Source organism: Choloepus didactylus, chromosome 4 (genome assembly GCF_015220235.1).
Source record: "Choloepus didactylus isolate mChoDid1 chromosome 4, mChoDid1.pri, whole genome shotgun sequence".
NCBI lineage: Eukaryota > Metazoa > Chordata > Mammalia > Pilosa > Megalonychidae > Choloepus > Choloepus didactylus.
Genome location: NC_051310.1, coordinates 147543584 through 147564817, shown reverse-complemented (window position 1 = coordinate 147564817; position 21234 = coordinate 147543584). Strand labels below are relative to the sequence as shown.

Below are 21234 nucleotides of genomic sequence, written 5' to 3'. Positions count from 1 at the left end.
AGCCGGGACAGCTGCAAGCCTTCCGACACTTCTGGGACCTCCGGGTCCATGTTCCCATATCAGCCTTTACTAGTTAGTCATGTTAACTGTAATTTCTACCCTGGAAAGTGTTTATGTCTAAATAAACCACAAGAAAAATAAAGAAGAAAAGATGGAAAGGCAAAAGGAAAAGAGAAACAAAAAGGTTAAGCTATTTTAAAACACACAACCTACACTGGTGGATGGATTCTGGTATCTCGTCTTGGCCATGGGAATCACTGGCAAAGCATGAAGTTGGCAACTACTGCTAATCAGTTTGCCACTGTCTTCAGATTTAATGCAATATTTGGCTCAGGAGTTTACAAAAAATCCCCTATTCCAGCTAAAATATTTACAAAGTCCTATGTGCCTCACTTAATGCCTATTAAGCAATCATCTTTTAAAACTCCAGACACTTATAAATCTGCCAGAATTGTGGTCTATAAACAAGGCTTTGTATAAAGAGGACTGCACTGTCAATTCGCTGGGAGTCAGGAGTTCTTAGGACGTGTTTGAAAATAAAAGTAAAAATCAGAAATAGTTTAGAGTGTGTAACAATGGGCCAATAGTCTTGTTTGCTGGACACTGCTAGTGGTGTTAACAGGAAGCCTCCAGACACTGACCTCAGCTATTTAAAGCTGTGCTCTCCTGTAAACCTGTCAGTGATCCTACCTCTCTCTTGAGTTATGGCCCAGGGAAAGTTCCTGGTCCAGCAGCCTCCAGTAGCCTACATCCCAGAGCCTGGCAGGTTAGAGAAAGTGGGCTGGTGACGTCTATGATGGGGGACTATCATTTGGTTACGTGGATGTGAATGTATGATGGTGTTAAGAAGGATGGGGGGTCAGGTGTAATTGTTAGAGGGAAGGGGAAAATTCTGGGCAGGGCTCATTCTGAGGAATAAGGTAGTTGAAATGGTGACAAATTAACAGTACGTCCTGGGAAGGGCTAGGTGTAACAGATTCCAAAATGCCTCTTAACACTGCCCCCCTCCCCCCACCCCAAACACACACACACACACGTCCTCAGTGCTGACATTAAGGAGCCTAAATATTAACAATTTAAGGCAAGGAATGGCCATCCAAGCTGTCTCCTGCTGGCCTGGGAGCCCCTGGAACTAGTCTGTCTTCAAGATGAGCCAGGTACTTATTCTAAGACTGAGCAAACTGCTCAATCATTTAATTATCCCTATTAGAGTAGCTACCATTTTACTTTTACCCCATTTCTTCAACTTGAACAGCCACTGATTATGATTCATAATTAATTTTATGATTGCTTTAATCATGTTTCCCTTTTTAATTAATATATATGCATTTTAAAAGAAATCTTCTGGAGTTAACATCTTCATTCCGAAGAAGGGTTCCCATGGTGGTGATTTCCATGGGACCAGTGAAAGGGATGTTTTTGAATAAATGGATGAATGTTTTAACACCCTATAAATCAAACCATGTCCAATCCATCTATATTTAGGCCTAGTCACGGGTAGGTGATTAATGAATATTTTTCATGCTAATTTCTCGCAGACCAAAACCGCACATAACCACATAATCATCACAGTGGAAATTCTGACTCAGTGATGTTTGATAGGAGGGACCTTTGAACAGTGCTTTAGACAATACCATGCAAAGGCTGTAGTTGGTGGCCCTGCTTTGCAAGTCTTTCCAAAAGTCTTAAAGTATGTTGGCACATCCTCACTTGGCCCTGTCACTTCTGCTTAAATTTTTTCATGGAGGATACTCATGATCATGAGACATTAAGGTGAATTTGATCTTGGGAAGCCTCCCTCTGTGAGAGTGAATCAGCATCATGGGATTCCCCTGGGCTCAAGCTTCCTGGTGGATTTATTTTTACAAAATATTCCTCTGGAGAAAGGAGGAACCCACTCTTTGAAGGGCTGTCTTGCACTTGATCATAGAGTTACCCTAGAGAACTTGTACAGAATGATTTTTGTGAGAGAAGACCTCTGCGAATTTTCCTGAAGGATTAAAAGAAGAGTGTTTCTAAGGAGTCCTGTTGCCATCAAAGGAAACTGCATTTAAAACATCCCAAATAGATAAGAACTGATCCTGTATTAGAGACACTAGGTAAACAACCATTCCATGGCCTCCTTTGACCTTTAGTTCCTGGCAGGGGGAACTGGAGCTAACTTTTAGGCCTACCTCCAACTCCTTGCCCATTCTGCTGTTCTTTCTCTAGAATAACTGCTTAAACAAGTGGTTATAGAATCTGTCTCCAATGACCTCACCCCTTGCCAATCGAGCTTCTCTCTACCCACCCACCCCCCCTCATACTCCACTAGAACCACTTTCAAAAGCACTGGTGCCCTTCATGTTGCTAGACTTGGTAATCACTTTTCTATCTTCACTTTATTTGACCTTACAGCAATACTGCACAGAGTTGACTGCTCTCTCCTTCTTGCAATACTGTTTTTCCTCTCATATCATGTGATACCACACCCCTGATGTTCTACTTACCTGTTCATCCTCCATCCTTTGTCCTTGTCTCCTCCACTGCTTACAACCCCTTCTCTTATCTAGCTGCCTTCTCTCCCTAGCAATCCATCTATTTCCATGGCTTTAAATACCATTTTTATGCCAATGACTCCCCATCATGTTTTTCTATCCCTGCCATGCCTCCTAGACTGCAGGCTTTTATATATAATTTGAGTGTCTAATTGGGATCTCAAACTTAACATGTCCCAAATAGCACTCTTGATTTTTCCCCTCAGACTTGTTCCTTCTCTGGTCTTCCCTGTTTTTTAATGGTAACACCATCCATCCAGTTACTCAAGTCGAAGCCTGCATAAAATCCTGCAGTGGATTTCTCCTGGCCTCAGAAGTAAATCCAAATTCCTCACCTTGTCCTACAAGACCCTCAGACGTTACCCTGCCTACCTGTTTGACCTGAGCAGGTTCCACTCTTCCTGCTTCCTCACCGTGGTTCGGCCATATTGGCCTCATGTCTGTCTGCTGCCACCCTGGTCCACGCCAAGACTCCCTCTCACCTAGCGTCTTTCCCTCTTCTACCCTTGCCCCATGCAGTTTGTTCCAGTACTACAGCCAAAGTGGTGCTCCTCTGCTCAGAATAGTCCGCAATCTCCTATCTGATTCAGAAGAAGAATAAAGTCCTAAAAAGGGCCAAAAAGGCCCCACGAGGTCTGGCCACTGCCTCCTCTCGGCCCCATCCTTCACCGCTTTCCCTGTGCTGTTCTGCTTTAGTCACGTTGCCTCATTGCTGGGTCTTGAAGCTCACGTACTTCCTCTTTTCTCTGCCCAGGTCGTTTTCCACAGATATCCTCACAGCTCTCTCCCTCATTCTGGCTAAGTCTCTAGTCAAATAGCTTCACAGTCAGGCTTTTTTGCACAGCTTTATTTAAAATTGCAAGCCCCCTTTCTATGGCACTTTCTAGCCTCCTTTCCCTACTTTATTTTTCATCATAGCACTTACTACCATCTGATATACTATGTAACAGTATGTTAGAGAGATATGGAAAAATACCTATGAAACTGTAAGCACCTGTACTAAAGTTTATATCACTCCTAAATTTTCAGGAGTCTTTCTCTGAAAGACCTTGTCTGGTCCAAGGTCTCAAGATTTATCCAGAACCCACCAACATGGATGGAAGAAAAATGCTAATCCAGCAGGTCAAGTGCTTACTACTCCCCTCAGCCTCTAACCTGGGAGACCTTTGGGGTTAGGGTTTTGGCCTCACAGAAGCTCTTTTTAATCAAAATCAGGGCAATAGGACGCTAGAGACCTGGGGAGGAAAAATGGTCTATGACTCTGAGCTCCAGACTTACTATACCACTTAAGTTACCCCAAATGGCCTGTATATTCTCATAATGCTTTACTTTTGCTCATGATATTTCCTCTTCCTGAGACAGTTTTCCTAGCCTTTCATGCTTCTTGGCTGGCTGCCAAAGTCCTCCTTGACTGTGGTGATTCCACTCATAAGTTATCTCTTCTGAAGGGCTTAGGCTGGCCACCACACCAACCCCAATCTGATTTAAAAGCCCCTACCCAATGTTCCATGACCCCACATATAGGTGAATTCCTTGTCTCTCACTGTTTCTAGACTATGTATGTTTTAAAGGAGAGATAACCAGTAGGTATTATTAAATTTTGTGACCCCAACATTTAGCACAGTAGCATATAGCAGTACTTGATAGCTATTTTGACTGTATGAGGATTTGTACAACTCATACATACACCCATAGTAGGACTAGGAACCACCCGGTCTTCTGTGATCTAAGAGCAATTTACTCCAATGTCCCATCTCTGTTAAAAAACAAAAAACAAAGCTATTCCTAAGAGTTGAAGGAAAGGGGATTGGAGGAATACAGAGTGCATGGGTGGGAAGAAGGGGGTACCTCTTCCTCCTCATAAGGTGTATTTGTTCTACACTAGGTCAAAACCCAGCATAAAATTCATCCCTGCTTTAGTATTCACAACCCACACTGACTCACGGTAAGCATTTGTGAGTTCGTAGGCTTTAGTGAAGCTGTGGGAAGGCCAAAGAGGTCGGCCTTCTCCAATCTAAGTTGTTTCCTTTTCTTCCTACCATTATCTGTCTGTATCCATCTTTCCTTCTTAAAGAGAGCCAAACTCTTCTTCCTCTGTTATGAAAAACAGAATGTGCATTCCCTTGAAGCCAGGATACCAGACAACACTCATCCAGACCCTTGTCTGAGGATTGAAGGGTGTTCAACTCTAAATATTTATCAAGGATTCTGTTTCCAATAATGATTGCTTCCTTTCTAAGAATTCTGAATCTAGCTTTTGAGATGTTTAAAAATGTATGTCTTATACCTCTGAACGAATGGAATGAATGAATGTGAATGAAAATGGCATGATAATCAGTCTACTTGTGTTTTCTTTATCCCTGCATCCATCTACATGTATTATGCACATACACGTAAAGAGATACAATTATGGATGTATATGTGTGCATGTGTGTACACCCACATGCATACATTTACAGGGACCAAATTAAGGCACTAATATCCATGCTGCATTTGTATAAGTTTTAACCTATTTGTCTAACGAATACTCATTGGGTATCTTTATGGGCCAGGCTTTGAAGTAGATGCTGGGGATATAACACTAAGCAAAATACCCTGTTTTTATCTAATGGGGGAGACAATCAAATAATTGTGAAAATATTTGGGAATTACTGTCCTCGAGATGGTTCCTAAAATGTTCACCTGGATAAGATTGTCTATGGAGAGAATATAATAGGAGAAGAGAAGAAACATTCAAGGTGCCAAGCCTTAAAGAACACTTACATTTAGTGACCAAAGGAGATGAAGGAATCAGAGAAGTAGGAGGATATCCAGGAATGGGGAACACAGAAGTAAAGGGAGAAAGTACTTCAAGAAAGGGGAAGTGGTCAAAAGAGTGAAATCCTTCTGGGGAGTCAACTAAAAAGAGATTTAAAAAAAAAGGAGATACTGACTTCAAGATGGGTTCATTGGGTTCATTACTTTAAAAAGCTGCTTTAGTGTCATAATAAAGGTAAAGTAAATTTCTGTGGGTCTAGGAGTGAGTGAGGAATGAGAAATAGAGTGAGTATGGGCAATTTTTTTCAAGATGGTTTGGATGTAAAAGACATTGACCTATTTAGAACAGTGATTTGTTTACTAAACACATAAATATTAGGAATGTCAACATATTCAAATAATTTGTGGGGTTATTGTTGTGATTGTTTAGTTATTCCTGGAAACTAAAAGAATAAACCTATCTGCAATGTGTTATCTAGCCGGGCTTGGCACTGTTTGTATATTTTTAAAGGAAGAATATTGTTGGAGGGCATTTTACTGTTCAGTATAGAAAGTACTTTTTCATGTATATTTCATTTAGTTCTCATGGGATTCTATCTATCAAGAAACTAAAAATTAGTGTTCAAGTGTTATAGAAAACTAAAAATAAATAACTTCATCTTTAGATTGAATAGTTCAAGGAGGAAATTCTTTCTAATGTATTGATTGTTGATGTGTATGTGTAAAATATATATCTACACATAAAGATACACTTAAATACACAGCTATATTCCACAATTAAGTATATATCAAAGCTCTTGTTTTAATGTTTAAAAAGTTTAGCGAATTCTTTAATTTGTATGTCTTGCTTGTATTTCTTTTGTCAAGTCCAAGTATTTGTTTAATAGATCTTTTATTTTTATAACATTTATCAATACTTTTCAAACATAGACTAATGTGTTTCATTTTTCAAGTATATGTGCATTTTAAACTCATTTTCTACTGCAGCTCCATGGTTTGGTAAGTATTATAACTGTTATAATGAAGGCATAGTTTTACCTAAGAGTTGAAAAATTACTTTATAAAAGGAGTACAAATGAGACATTATTTATTTACTCTTTATAGAGCCATTATAAGGTTTAGATTTTCTTATTAGTACTTTAAGAGTTTTATTGAGATACACTCACATACCATCTAATTCACCCATTTAGTGTGCAATTCAGTGGCTTTTGGTATATTCACAAAGTTGTGCATCCATGACCACAATCAATTTTAAAACATTTTCATTACCTCAAAAGAAACCCTGCACCCTTAGCTGTCATCCCTAATCTTTCATCCCTCCCAGCCCTAAACAACTACTGATCTACATTCTGTCTCCAAAGATTTGCCTATCTTGGACATTACATCTAAATGCAATATTATAATGTGTTGTCCTTTGTAACTGGCTTCTTTCACTTCGCATAATGCTCCAGATATCTTTTGATGTTGTGTTATTGTTTTAGACTGTGTATGTTCAGATATACCGCTGTATTTCACATACCATACCAAAGAGGCACTTGTGTGTGCAAGTCCATCAATGGCTTTACATTATTCAGAAGTAACATTCTAACCCAGGCCCTGTACACCTAGGTCTGTGTTTTGACTCCTAATGACCAGTTGCCCGTTCAAGTTTTTCAACCACTTTAGATACAAATTCTTGACTTTTGGATTAATAGTCACTCACTAGGAGAAATAAAAATGTTTGAAGACATTATTTCATCTGAATCCCCAAACCAAGATTAGAGAAAGAAGACATCTTTGATTATATATAGGTAATTCGAACATGCTTATTAACGCACAGTTTTCTGATTTGAGCCCAGAAATTGGGGCTTTGAGGGGCTATTTAGCAGAAAATGGGTCTAGCAATCTCTGTCAAAATCTGATCTATATAAATCCCTCTGAGAGTGTATTTCATGCCTCCCCACCCACATTTCCTCTAATATCACTCACTTTCTCCTTACCTTGTCAAGCCTTAAAATGCTCCTAGTATTTAGGACCAGAGCTCAAGAACTGAAATATGTGCATTTAATTTCAAATTTCTGTCACTTGTTTTTGACTTATATCAACTTTAAAACTTTCTTTAGGTGGCCTTTTCTATCTGCCTTAAAAAAAAAAAAAAAAAAAAAAAAGTATATGTAGAAAATAGCCCCAAAATAGTAGCTTCATTTGTGCTAACGTTTAATAAGAAACTGAAAAAAAGTCTAATATTTTACTATTTTTTATAATTGATTTTCTTCCTCCAAAGTCCGTGAATTGTTGCTAGTCGTAATAAAATATTGCTGTTTTTATTTTACTCTTCATACATAGGAATTAATATAATTCTCTAGCCATTCAGTTCACAGGAAAATACCATGAAAAAATTGTGTAGCTTTGTGTGCTAATACTGAGATTTTGATTTCTGAGTTTGCTTTTTTTTTAAGTTTGATTGAAGTGTATTTTGGAGTAAAAAGCTAAAAGTTTCTGTGTGTGTGTGTGTGTGTGTGTGTGTCTGTGTGTGTCTGTGTGTCTGTCTATCTCTGTCTTTCTATCTCTTTGTCAAATCACTAGGAAAGATACTATACTGTCCTGATTTTACTAAAGAGAGACTGAAAGAAAGTGTGTGAATATAAAAGAAGATAGTTCACCAATATCACATGTATGCATTCAGTTCAAATTACTGGAAGGAACAATTAATTACTATAGAACAAACTCAAGAAGTTTTTGATGGCAACCCATTCACTATGATGTCTGTTCCATGAAGGCAGGGATTTTAGTCTGTTGTTTTCTTGTTTTTTTTTTTCACTGATGTAACCCCATTGTCTAGTACAATGGTTGGCATGTAATAGGTACTTAGAAGATATTTGTCAACTTGATGAATTTATTGAGTGGATTCCTTTAGGATAAACTTAATCTAGCATTCTAGGCCCTCTTTAATCTGACCCCTAGTTGTCTCTCACCTAAACCTACTGATAGCCTACAAAAACTTACTTTAGTCAAATAATTCTGTACATTGCTGCAACAATCCTCAGGTGGTCCTTGGGCTCGGAGGGTACGTGAGAAAGAGGTAGAACTGGCACCATGAGAGTGGGGATTGGGAGTTAGGTAAGCAAACAGGAGAGAAGAGATAATTCTAGATAAGACAAGCAGAGACCTAGAGAAGTCTTTCCTTTCTTCTAAAAATATATCGACTTATCTAAGCCCAGAGGTCCTTGAATTCACAGGGAGAAAGATGCATTCTATATTTTCCTACAAATTGCCCATGTACATTTTATCTGTAAAGCAATTATACATGCATTAGATTTTGGTAAATCTGGCCCTTGCCTCTACATTATTCTAACATCCCCATGCTTTTTAAGAGGCTCAATAAACTTCATTCCTTTGCTCTAGGTGTTCAAAAACAAACAACCACCTATGACCTTAATAGTCTGATATCCGAGATCTCAGGACAGTCAAGACCATATCTTTTGTATTCACTAAAATGTTACACAAGTGCTTAAACTTTAAATGAGTTCATTCTGAATTAAGTCTCTAATGTTTTATTATGTGCTGGTTTTTCATGTCTGATCTCTCTGCATCTCTCACAATGATCACTTATTAGTAGCTAATTTCAGGAATTTGTGTCTATTTAATTCCATCAAAAATTTATAGAGAGATAAAAAAGAAAGAAAACCTGTGGTTCAGCCTGTGTGTGAAGCACCCTTGGGATCTAGCAACTGGGGACTACTGGGTAAAATCACAGACTCTAGGACTTGTCTGTGACCTCTCTCCTTTCTGCACCTCCAGTCCCTGGTGACATTGTTTATTCATCTTCAGGTCTCCCATTTGTCTGCTAGAAAGCATCTCGGGATAGTTAAGTTAATAAATCAGAATGGGATGAGCTGCCTGGCCATTGGAACATGCAGCTGTGCCAAACAAGCCGGAGGGGGCCCTCTCTTTTTATCACGTGAAGCAGTTTAATTCTAAAAGGCCGCATAGGAGTCCCAGTCTGTGGATGTGCAGAGAGGACCACAGGCACAGGAGTGGAGCATGCTATCATTTGAACTAGTTTCAGTTTCTAATTTCAAAACTGTGAGGCTAACAGACCTGGGAGAGTTATTTCACATTTTCGTTCATCTTTCACCAGGAGTTTACCTACATTCTTCAGTAAATTCTCCCAGTGAGGTGGTGAAACTTCAGTGAGGGGATTAGATCATTATCTCTGTGTTCTAAACAGATTTCCACTGTGGCATATTTCTGTAAACATCATGCACATCATATATAGCAAATAATCCCCGGTTGTGTCTCCCTTACCATTCTGGTTATGACGTGTTTCCTGACCAAATTACTAAATCATAAAAATAACAAATGGTATTTATGAATATTCTTGTTAGTGCCAGGCATTCTGCAAAGCACTTTACATGCATTATCTCACGTCATTCTCCTGTCATGCCTATGGGGGACCCCCAGATTGCAGATGGGAAAAAAAACACAGGCCAGGGTCACAAGTATCTGAGAAGGAGCAGTCAGAACCTGAGCCCAGGCACAAGCTCACTCTACTATGTCGCCTCATAAAATCTGAGGGGCTTTGATGGGCACCCCACAGAATTTGTCACCTCAGCCAAGACAAAAGGAAAGCTTCCATGATCCCCCTTTTAATTCAAGCAAAAGTGGAATATTTGCTTTTGTTATTGATAAAATAAGTTCTGCCTTAGGCTTGACTTTGGCTAGGGAGAAGGAACCTGGGAGAATTTATTGCCATGGTTTCAGTTATATCCTTATTACCCAGGTGTACACATACCTCACCTTATATTATTTGTGTTCACAAAAAAACAGTTCTTTATAAATGAATTGTTGATGTTTGTATTTAATAGAGGGCTAGTTGAAGAATGTCAAGGACTCGCCCATCTTACATTGTGAGAAATTTCAGCTTTTGTTTAAATACAGCTACATGTATTCTCAGAATCATAGTTGGCTATCCTCAGAAAAGTGTACGTGGCTATGAAATTTCATTGAGAAATACTGATTCTTCAAAGATGACATCTTCCAAAGTGTTTCTGACCACCTGCTTCCAGAACCACACAGTCAGGATGATCATCCTTGCTTCATTGCTTATCCCCCAGGGGATGAAGTGGTGGATGTTTCCAGGGATCTTCAAATACATTGAGCCCTTTCAAATCAGGTGGGAACAAATCACAATATTTGCAGAGTGAAGAGGACATGATCTCTTGGCACCTCTCTGATAGAAAGGGAGGAAGAGAAAAGAGATAAGGAGTCCACACTGTATCCCTAGAAAGCCCACTCTGAGTCTGGATCAGTGTTACTAATTTTATTTCCACATTCCCCACATTAGAATCTAGTTAAGATGAGGAAATTTGATGCTTTGGCTAGATGCGTGTTCCTCTTTGGAGAAGTTTGTGGACAAGTAAATGAAATCTGCGTGAATCCATCTCAGCTCACATGCTGATTTCCCTGACTTTGCTCTGTCCTAAGAAAAATTACCTCTTTGTAATTTGCTTAGCACCATGTTTACCTTTTAACTATTATTGCCTCACTTTTCCTTTGCTACTAGGCAGAGTTCTTCACTTAGTGATCCATATAACTTCATGAGAGGAAACAATTTCACAGAAATGATATAGTGAAATTATTGGTGAAAATTCTTTATTTTTGGGGAGTACTTATTTTTTTAATTTATGTTGATTTGAATTGCCAGTAGAAAGTATATGTAATTTATACAAAGGTTAGTTAAATAACAATTTAAAGTAAACTAATTACAACAAACAAAAATCTGTTATAAAGAACAGAATTTAGGTATAAAATACCTAGAGATTTGAAACTTGCAACCAGAAAGAAAAAATAGAAATATTATGGGCTGATACCAAAATTCAGTAACAAATATGAGCTAACAATGTAAAATAAATAGCTCTTCTTTTTGGTAAAAATAACCAGCTAGAAATAGGACAAAAAATGCAAATGGAAAAAATGGTTGACAAAATTATAAGTTATCTAAGAGAAGGTATCTAAAATATAAGCCTTTATGATAAATCTACAAAGTTTTGTTGAAAACCATAGGGACTAGATAAACTGAAACACACATCACATTCCTGGATGTAGATATATAATATTATTCAAATATCTGTCCTTTTCAAATTAATAGACACACAATGCAGGAAAGGGCAACTTTTTTTTTTCTTAAATACCTCTGAATTCTTTAATTTGTTTTAATAGACAGATGTTAATTTTATAATTAAAATTTTTTAAATGTATCAGCCAGCATTTTCTTCATTTTGTTGAGACAGAGTCATTGGTTACTAATGTAATTGGACACATATTTATTGGGTTACCCATGTGCATGATGTTGAAATGGAATCAGAAATTACTAAAACTCACTCCACATTCTTAAGGAATTTACAGTTAGTAAAGGATTAATTAATGTAAGTATGCAAATAAATGTAATTAAAAGCAAAACATAAACACTGTACGGAAGGTACTTGAGAAGATTGAAAGATGCAAAAACCTTGTACTGGAGAAGTCTCCATAGTGGTGGTGCATCCCAGAGAAACTTTGCAGGACAAACAACATTTGGCAGATATAGTGGAAAGTGTTTATGGGGTAAGAACAGAATGAGCAGAGAAACAATGTGAATAAAGACATGGAACTGCGAATGTTGGTTGAGATAATTAGGAAACATTGAATGGCCAGTCTTGGTTGGTTAAACATGTGGGATATAAAGCTGATAAAAAGGTACATTTGAATAAAAAAATGTTTTGAAATAATGATTTGACTGGTTTTGAGGAATTTTTTCCAAAGTGGGGTTTGTATTTCTTCAGAAAGCTCAGTTAAAAAAAAAAACAAAAAAACTGTCTTTACATCCCAGTGAACAGGGTTTCTTAGATAACATTGAAATGATTGTCAGGATAGCTAATAACAGATATTCTAGAATACACTGTATCTTTAATACTTTTTTATTGTGAAATTTAACATATATACATAACAGAAGACTGTATTTTTGACCTCTAGAACATAGCAATGCCAAAGAGAAAACCTAAATTTAGGTACTCCTATCCTACGATTTGGCATCCCTGCCTCCTGACAAATCCCTGTAGTTACCACTGAGAGTATAGTTTCTTCTGAACCTGACTCAGAAAACAGCAAAGGGCTCCCTCAAGTCATGCTTTCATCTTCAGCACAATTTTATAGTCTCTCAGCGTGTGTACGATTTCAGCAATCTAATTGGCAATTTTTCCAGAGAAAAATAGCAGGTAACTAATTTCAGGGGACTCTTGAGTGGCCTCTTGAATTTTCTGTGCTTTGGGACTGATATGTTTGTTGCTTTGTTTGTAGTAATCATTCTGGTATGCTAGTTTTGAAAAGCCAGATTATTGGATAGGAATTTCCTAAAGTAAAGAAAGTCTTCCTTTTCTTAGCCTCTTCTTCATAAATGCCTTAATTTGCACTTCTGAAGATTCCTCCAAGATCTGGAGTTTGCATTTCTCTGATTTTTGAACCAAGTTCATGATTTCTTTACAGGGAAAATGCAATGCTTTCATATGTTTCCTTGGACAAGGACATGTCAGTAATTTCTGGCCATTGTCTACAGACAAAAGTGACTGTTACTCAGCTCTGGCTCTGGAAAAATGAAGCCTTTCTTTCCCCAGTACATTTCGTCAACTGGCCCACACATTGAGAGACCTTGGGGGAAAATGCCTCTTGCCTAGGTTAATTGTCCTTTGCAATGACAAAGTATGGGTGATTATGGTTTCCATGTAGCCAAAACAGAATTATCTCATTTGAGATGACATGATTCTCCGATAAGCAATTCTGTTATAAACTCTAGATATTCTATCTCAACTGAAGCTCCTATAAAAATACTTCATGTATGTTTGTAGAATACTGATGGGAAGGGTTGGCAAATGGGAAGCATAAAGAGCAGGTACAGTTCTTCCTCACCTGGCCTCAGTTTTCATGCTGGGGTGTTTGCGTGTGTGTCACCCTGAGGAGCTGCCGATTTGGCTATGCAAGACAACTGGGATACTGAGACTTTCTGCAGAAATTATTACAAGCTCTACTTTTGGGGTATGAATCTGAAGGGGGTCAGGGCCCTTAATTCCCTGGGACTAGTCTCTAAGAAGCGTTGTCTGTCTTTATTTTTGAGGTGGTGATAAGCCAGAATACTTTGTCCCAAGTCAGAGGCTTTTCTCCATCTTTAAAAGGAAAGTTGAAGATGATTCATTTCCCTGTTCCTGAAGAGAGAAGTAGAATAAATGAATTAATTGTGTTTGTTTGTTTTGGGGGTTGGTTTCTATTTTTGCATTTTCCCCCTAGAATGTGGATAAACAGTGACTGATAAGGATTCTGCACAGATGATACCCAAGTGCTTAGCATAGTGCCTGACCCATAGCAGGAGCTCAGCAAATATGTGTTCTTGACTAAGTCTAATTCTGAGCTTCTCTTCACAGCGAGTGAGAAGCAGATGATGGTGGTGTGCAGGGAGTCTCCAAGGGAGTATCTCCAGCCTTTCAAGGACAAACTGGAGGAGTTCTTCCAGAAAGGTAGGAAGCTTTGTCAGCTGCACATGCACAATACTCTGAAATATCCTCCATTCCATGGATCTTTCTCTGAGGCCTACTTATCATACTCAGGGTGGATGGAGTTGTCTTGTAACTTTTATATCACCTTTTAAATCCTTCTATGTCACTCCTGTTTTATTGTAAACTTTTTGAGGGAAGACTCAAGGAGACCCAAGACTTCATGGAGCTCCAGGGGATTCTCAGTACATGTTAACTGACAAATGAAGTGCATGCGAGGCTCATGCAGTCATGCATTTCAGATTTATGGGCACCCTGGGACAGGTGGTCGGTGATTATCTTCCTGATTTTATGAACATAGCAACTTGGAAACTTGTGCTATATTTTCCATTCCTTTTCAGGAAGGAAAATTGGGACCAGGTGAATGTCACACATCCAATCACTTGGCACACATCCGCCCTCTTGGGTTAGGAGATGAAACTGATACACAAGAGACCCAGTATATTACTTAGACATTTTACCATGATCTGTTCCTTCCTCCATGATTTTGGCAGGAGTAGGGAACTTTTGTTGATTGCTATTACTGAAAATGGAAGTTTAATGCTTTGGGGTATTTCCTATTCTAATTTCTCAAATTCAGCTTAAGATGTGACACAAAAATAAGTGTGGAGTGGTTGGAGGGAGCATTTATCTTTGCTAGAAAGCCAGAGGAAATGCATGTAAGAACATTTGGAGCTGTATCAACATGCTGTTTCTATTATTGAATAAGGCTACATGATACCACACCATCCACAGAAAACTGTTAATTAGGGTGAATCCGTAAAGTATGGCCAAACCACCTTGGGATTTGGCAGAGAAGTGCTCAGTCCATGAGTCAAGGGAACTTCTTCATGCCAGCTGCCCCTGCCCCCATCCCCACCATGTGGACATCATTGCTTCCTCCCCAATAATGAGGGATTTTTAGTATGGAAGCAGGAAAACTCAGAGTTCTCTCTTGGCCATTGCTGAACCTCATATATGAACAAAGTAATGCCATCAGGCAAACTGCCATCTTGGGAACAAGAAGAGATATTGATGCTTCAGTACTGTGTAACTATAATAGGCTGGCTTTTATATATGACTTATCAGAGTAAACTCATTGCTTTATAATTATATTTTGTAAATATAACCTAAAGGGCCTGAATTAAAGTATAAAATATTTCCCTTTGCCTACTCCAATTAATAATTTCTGCTTCAGACATATGTAAAATTAATTTGACCTGAAGCTCATGTGTAATTAGATTCCATTTTTAAGGATTATTATTCTATAGCTAGAAAATTGCCTGTGACTTTTATATCATCTTTCAAATCTTTTTAATATTTTAAGTCTTTTAATGTCACTCCTGTTTTATTGTAAGCTTTTTGAGTTTTAGGCTCTTGTGGCCATATAAACCTTTCCTTTCAAATCAGCTAACATTTTCAAACATTTATATTGTGAATCTTATTCTTTTTGTTGAAAAAGAATATATATAGATAGATTAAAAACCTTGAAAACCTTCTTTAGTGCCTTGGAAAAGGAATCAAATCACAGTTCAGGGTTATGCATTAGCTTCTTTTCTTCTAGGGTTTTTAAGAAACTTCTGGCCTCCTCAGAGAGAGGGAATTGACCCAAGGATAAGTGGCTCATCTATCAGAAAGCAAAGGTGTGGCCACAGCAGACTATTCTAAGAAAGCCCTGGAGCAGTGGTTTTTGCCCTGCTACATGCTAGAAAAAGCAGTAAATATAAAATTATTAAAAATAAGAGAGGAAAGGACACATTTGTAAGCTATTGGGAGTACAAAATAAAACAGAAGAGAAAAAGGATAATTCCCTTTTTTCTTGCTTGGAATAATGGCTGGATACTAATGAAACAGACAGAATTTGAGATGGAAGACAATGAGGTAAACTTTGGACGTCTTGACTTTGATGTACATATTGGACACACAGGCAGAGATGTTAAGCCCATGGGACGGATCTGGGTGAGCCTTTAGAGGCAGCAATTTGAGTCATAAGAATAAATGAACTCTAGCCCAAAGATGGTGTGGAATAAGAAGTTTCCTGAAGTATCAAAGTATCTGAGCACAGGGGTGTTATAGAATAACCATGATTAACAGAAGATATTCCTGTACTTTCATAGTACATCTTACACAGTGTATTTGGCAGAAAACTAGTTTTCTAGTAGGAGCCCTTATCACTCATGAAGTCTTAAGTAATTGTGTTCTTTACGTCTGAGAAGTCACATGCATTGTGACTCAGTTGACTTGTGGGCAGGCTTATTTTTTACATGAGCTGTAATTCAGTTTTTCTAACAATCATGATGGTTTAATTTTTCTTTTGTAAATCATATCCTGTTTCCACATTCAAGTGGCAATGATGTTTTGTCCTAATGTCTTTGTTCGTCCTTCCCTTCTCAAAATTCCCTTTAATGGTGTTATTCAACAAAATTATGGTACTGTTCTTCACTAATTTCATTTCTTCAGCAGAATTGAAGGTAATTTTAATGGCAGCCTCCATGGTATCTAAGCTCTTTTCCTTGCATGTTTTTCTTTGCCACAGTAGTCTCTTGTTGATTCCAGTTTACAGCTCAGTTCAGAGTAACCTTGTGCAGCCATTACTTGAGCCCATGTTTTCCCACCCTCAGATCAAACATGGGCATAATGATATGGCCTTCAAAAATGTGATGCTCACATTAAAAGTCCTCATAAACATGGCAGGGCTCCTATAATTGAAAGAAGGTGCAGGGCTTCTGATTAGATCCCAGGTATAGATCTTGTAGGTGGTCTTTTCGTGCTTTTAAATTTGGTCATTTGTATTTATAGCTTTGGCAGGGAGGGCTGAAATCTAAACTGGCTCTAATACCAGCAGTCTCCCACACTTGGCTTTATCTCATTCTCCATTAATTTTATCTGGCATTCATGAATGGGACCAAATTTGAAATGAGTCTGAAAGAACCATGCTAGGCCTAGTTTATCAAACCATCTTCTAAGGCTCTTTGACCAGCTGAGCTCAGAGATGTTCTTAAGGTCAAGAAACACTTTTCTAGGAAAAAGGCAGATAAATTTTACAAGTTAAAAAAAAAAAAAGACTGACTTCCCACATTGAATGCTCAGAGAATTATATAAAACCTGAATTTTTCCATGACAGTGAGGGCAATGTGTCTCTGTCCTATTCACTTTCTCATCACAACATAATATAGTCTCAGCCTGGACCATGATAATTGTTAATATTATTTTTTGAATTAATAAGCAAACAGCCTGAATCTTGTAAAGTGCCTAGAGGCTTTTTTTTTCCTGTGTTTTTTTTTCTGTTCAAATCCTCTCAGAATCGGTAAATTATGGTGGAGTTGGGTGAGATGCATTTTTGGTCTGTAATGTACATCTTGTGGTCAGACCTCTTGAATACCAAAGCATCATTCTATGTTAGGCATATGCTTGTGATCCATTCTTTATAAATATCTAGATGATATTAGATTGACAAGTGCCATAATTAAACCTCCGAACTGTAGAATAAGAGCAGGTTATTAGGTAATCTCTTCAGTTCATCCCCCAGACAGGTAGAAACAAAACTATCTAAGTCAACATATTCAACCATTAAGGTTACGGACATTGGGAAGTGTCAATGATTTCAACAGTGTGACCCGTGAAAGGAAATAATCCTTACTTCCTTATGGAGAATGTGGGAGAAAACACTAGGGTTGGAGGAGCATGTGCTCTGCATTGACTAAAATGGATCCTTGTACATGTCTCTAATATTCAAGAAAGTACTATCAGGTGTGGTTCCAAACATCATCAAATGGCCAAGATTAAGAAAATCTGTTGTGATCTCTGGATCACTGATGTTCCAGAGCAGTAATCCTGGGAAGGTGGAGAGACTTAATTTATCAGAGATTTGTTAAGTAGACTCTTATCTGAAAGGGTTAGTATGAGTCAAGTTTTTTTCAGAAATTTCTGCAAAGAACTCACATTTTCTCCCAGAAATCTATCGATCTCTCTCTGGCGCTGGCTCACTTTCTCGCTCTCTTTCTTTCCCTGACCTCACTCTTCCCTCCTCCGCCTACCACTTCACTCTCAGATCTCTCATTTCCTCAATTTTTCTTTCTGATCAGGCATCTAATAGGTTATTATGTCTTCAATAACTCCCCTTTTCTTTTCCTTTCTCACCAATAAAAAAAAATGCAAAAAAAAACCACTTTTAAATTGTTTTTATGTATGAATAATACTGATTTTAAAAATTGAAAAAGATTGCACACAAAAAAATTACAAACTGATTTCACTTTAACAAAAGTTTTTAAATCCTAAGTAAAATATAGCACATTTCATACCAAATGAAGCTGATTCCAAGAATGTGAAGATGGTGTTGATGTTAGGAAGTCTGTTAATATAATTCATCACTATTAATAGCTCTAGGAGAAAATCATATGATACTCTCTTTAGATGCTAAAAGGACCTTGACAAAATTCAACATCCATTCTTTATTCACAAAGCTCAATAAAAGATGAAGTAATGTATACTCCCTTAGTATAATAAAATTAAATGTCAGAGCTCCAAATTTGCAGCCCATATCACAGACCAAAGACCAGTCTACTAACATATAAGAACTCCTAGATATTGTTAATGGAGTCAACAATCCATTAGAAAGTTGGGCAAGTAATTTAGACAATGATGGAAAAGAAAGTACAAGTTGCTTTTAAGAATATGAAAAAGAAACCTCTCTTGCTCAAAAGGAGAGAAACACAAAATAAAATTATATTGAGATTCCATTTTTGGCCTGTCAGATGGGCAAACTGTAAAGTTTTATAAACCATGTTGGCAGTGCAGTGGGGAGAGGGCCTCGCCTACATTTGCTTGTGAAAGTGCAAATTGTTACAATCCCTATGGAAGTCAATTTAGCACAATCTATTAATATTACAAATACATATGCCTTTTTATTCTCCTTCTATTCTAATTCTAACTTCCAAAGTTGTATTCATGATTTTGAACCATGCTCTCACAATTTACTATTCCTGTCATGATTACATGTAAACTTTGTGTTTAAAAAAATTTTTTTGAGTATTCTGCATGTGGCAGTAAGAGCACTTACTTGAAGTCAGAAGACCTAGCTTTGAGCCCTAGCTTCACTGCCTAAGTTCCCTATGTGACCTTGGGCAGGCTTTTTACTTTTTATGAGCCTTTGTTTCCTTGTCTATAAAATAGGAATAGTAATACCTACTTTACAGTGTTAAAATGAAAATTAAAAGAGATAACATACATGTGAAACCACCATGTAAACTGTAAAGCACTAATACATAAAATGCCATAATTATTATCCAACTACCATCTTCTTTGAGAAACATCACTTTGTTTAAAACTCTCCTCTTAAGGTTTCTTTCAGATGTGGGGTGGGGGGAGGCTTCTTGAATTCAACAGTTGAAACCTAGTGCTTCATGTAATGTATGTAACAGTCCTTCGAGGCTGATTTTGACATTCCTAACTCCAGACAAGGAACATGAGGTTGACGATTTCAGTAACATTCTCAAGGTCAGTGGGATCTCAATCCCAATAATGTTACTGTACTAACATAATAACTTGGAAAATCACTTATTTTCTCTGTGTCCTAAGACCCTTTGTGGGTAAATAGAAATAATATTTTCTCTTTCCAACCAAGTGAGACCAAACATGAGAAGAGCATACTTGCCCCCCATAGCTTAACCTCAGGGACTGGTTGTGGGAATCCTGAGAAAGCCCCCTCCCCCCTTCCCCAACAAGAGCAGCAACAAAGGTTTCAATTTTACTTTGCAAAGAATTTTCAGTGACAAGTATGTTTCGGAATCAGTATTGAGCTCTACATTCTTGCATAATAGTTGTTTCTGTGATAAATTGCTTCATGTGATTTTTGGCCCAGCTGTCACTTCCTCCTTGGATTCTTTGCAACTGTCAGCAAGGTTTTAATCAGTGATTGAGTGCTGTTAATGTCACATGACTTCCCTTTGACTTGCTCAATTATTGTCTTCTTTGTGATGGAAGAACTTAACACCTGTATTGCCTTCTGGGAGTTATTTTACAGAATACGTAGTTTTGCAAATAATGTACAATTCTGGAAAGATCTCTTCATTCTTAAAAATAGTGCAAGCCTGTTGCTTCTGCTGAGTGCATTTGAGCTTTAGAGGAATTGTGGGCACTATTAGGAGCTAAGGATTAAATGAGTTAAGTATGTAGAATATTTGGCAGAGAGCTTGGCTCTCTACATGTCAGCTGCTACTGCTGCATTCTCAGCCATTTTATACAATCTTATCAGATGGTTCAAAGGGGGATTCTCCTAAAGTCAATCACAAAAGTTTGATGTTCCCAATGGTATCAGTAGCATCAGTTTGAGTTCAAATGGCGAATAATTATTAATTACGGAGAAAGGTTGTTAAGTACCAGGAGTGTTATGTTGATCTGTTCATCTCCTCTGAAACAAGCCAAAAGCAATGAATATCAGCCAGAATTCTCTAAGACCTGAAGCTTCCTTTTAGTTATAATTACAATTTTTAGATCACAGGTATGTTATAGAGTAAAAATCAGTTACATAGAGTTAGTCTAAGTTAAAAGGTAATGCATGGAACTTTTTTACAGGATTGTATTATTTTGCCATTACAATATTTTATTTTAAAGTATAATTGTAATTTCTATGGCTACATCTTAATGATAGAAGGGAGTTATAAAAATCCATTCAAGATGGTATTTCTTTATGGATCATAAGTCATGGTTACCAAAATCAGCAATGTTACCATCTAGTGGCAGCTAAATTGAACTGCAAACACGTGATCCATGTGATCCACCAAGAGTCCAAGTACCTTGCTCCAATGGCCAAAAGTGAGGGGAAAATGACAGTAAACAGCTTTAGAGTAACCAATGTTAAATATCCTTGATAGTTGTTAATTACCGTTAACACTCAGACTCTGCTTTCTAACAGATGGGAGAATGATGAGAATTTGCTTTTCCATTTTTGAAAAAACTGAGACTTTAAAGGTTGTAAGCTAGGCTAGCTAGAGAATGGGATCATTTAACTCTTTAATCAAATTTTCTTAATATTTTGAATAAAGAAGAAGTATATCTTCCTTTTTCTACCAGTTTTCAAATACAGGTTTTGCTTTATGTATGCCATTTTTCTTCTGAAAACTAAAACTCTGTACTCGAGTATGTAAGCTGTTTTAAACAGGGATAAATAGTGGTTTGTGATTTTCTCACTGTAGGAAATATACAAGGTCATTTAGTGAGCTTTCATAAATTTAGCAAAGCCTAAGTGCTTAGCTTCTTGAATCTGTAGTCCTTGATAGCACATCCTTACCCCACCTCAGAGTCAGGCACCAGGACCTTTGGTATCTACCACTTCCTCTGTCCCCTAGCATCTACCAACTTGTTGACATTCGGATTTTTTATTGAAATGAGCAAACCATCTG

At 37.7% G+C, this 21234-nt stretch overlaps 1 protein-coding gene across 1 annotated transcript in view; it reads left to right on the top strand.

Annotated features, from left to right (window-relative positions):
- FMN1 (formin 1) overlaps positions 1-21234 on the top strand; it is a 423214-nt gene that overhangs the window by 299079 nt on the left and 102901 nt on the right. Inside the window, 1 exon segment of the mRNA XM_037834370.1 lies at positions 13727-13819. Within this exon segment, the coding sequence (XP_037690298.1) occupies positions 13727-13819 (93 nt within the window).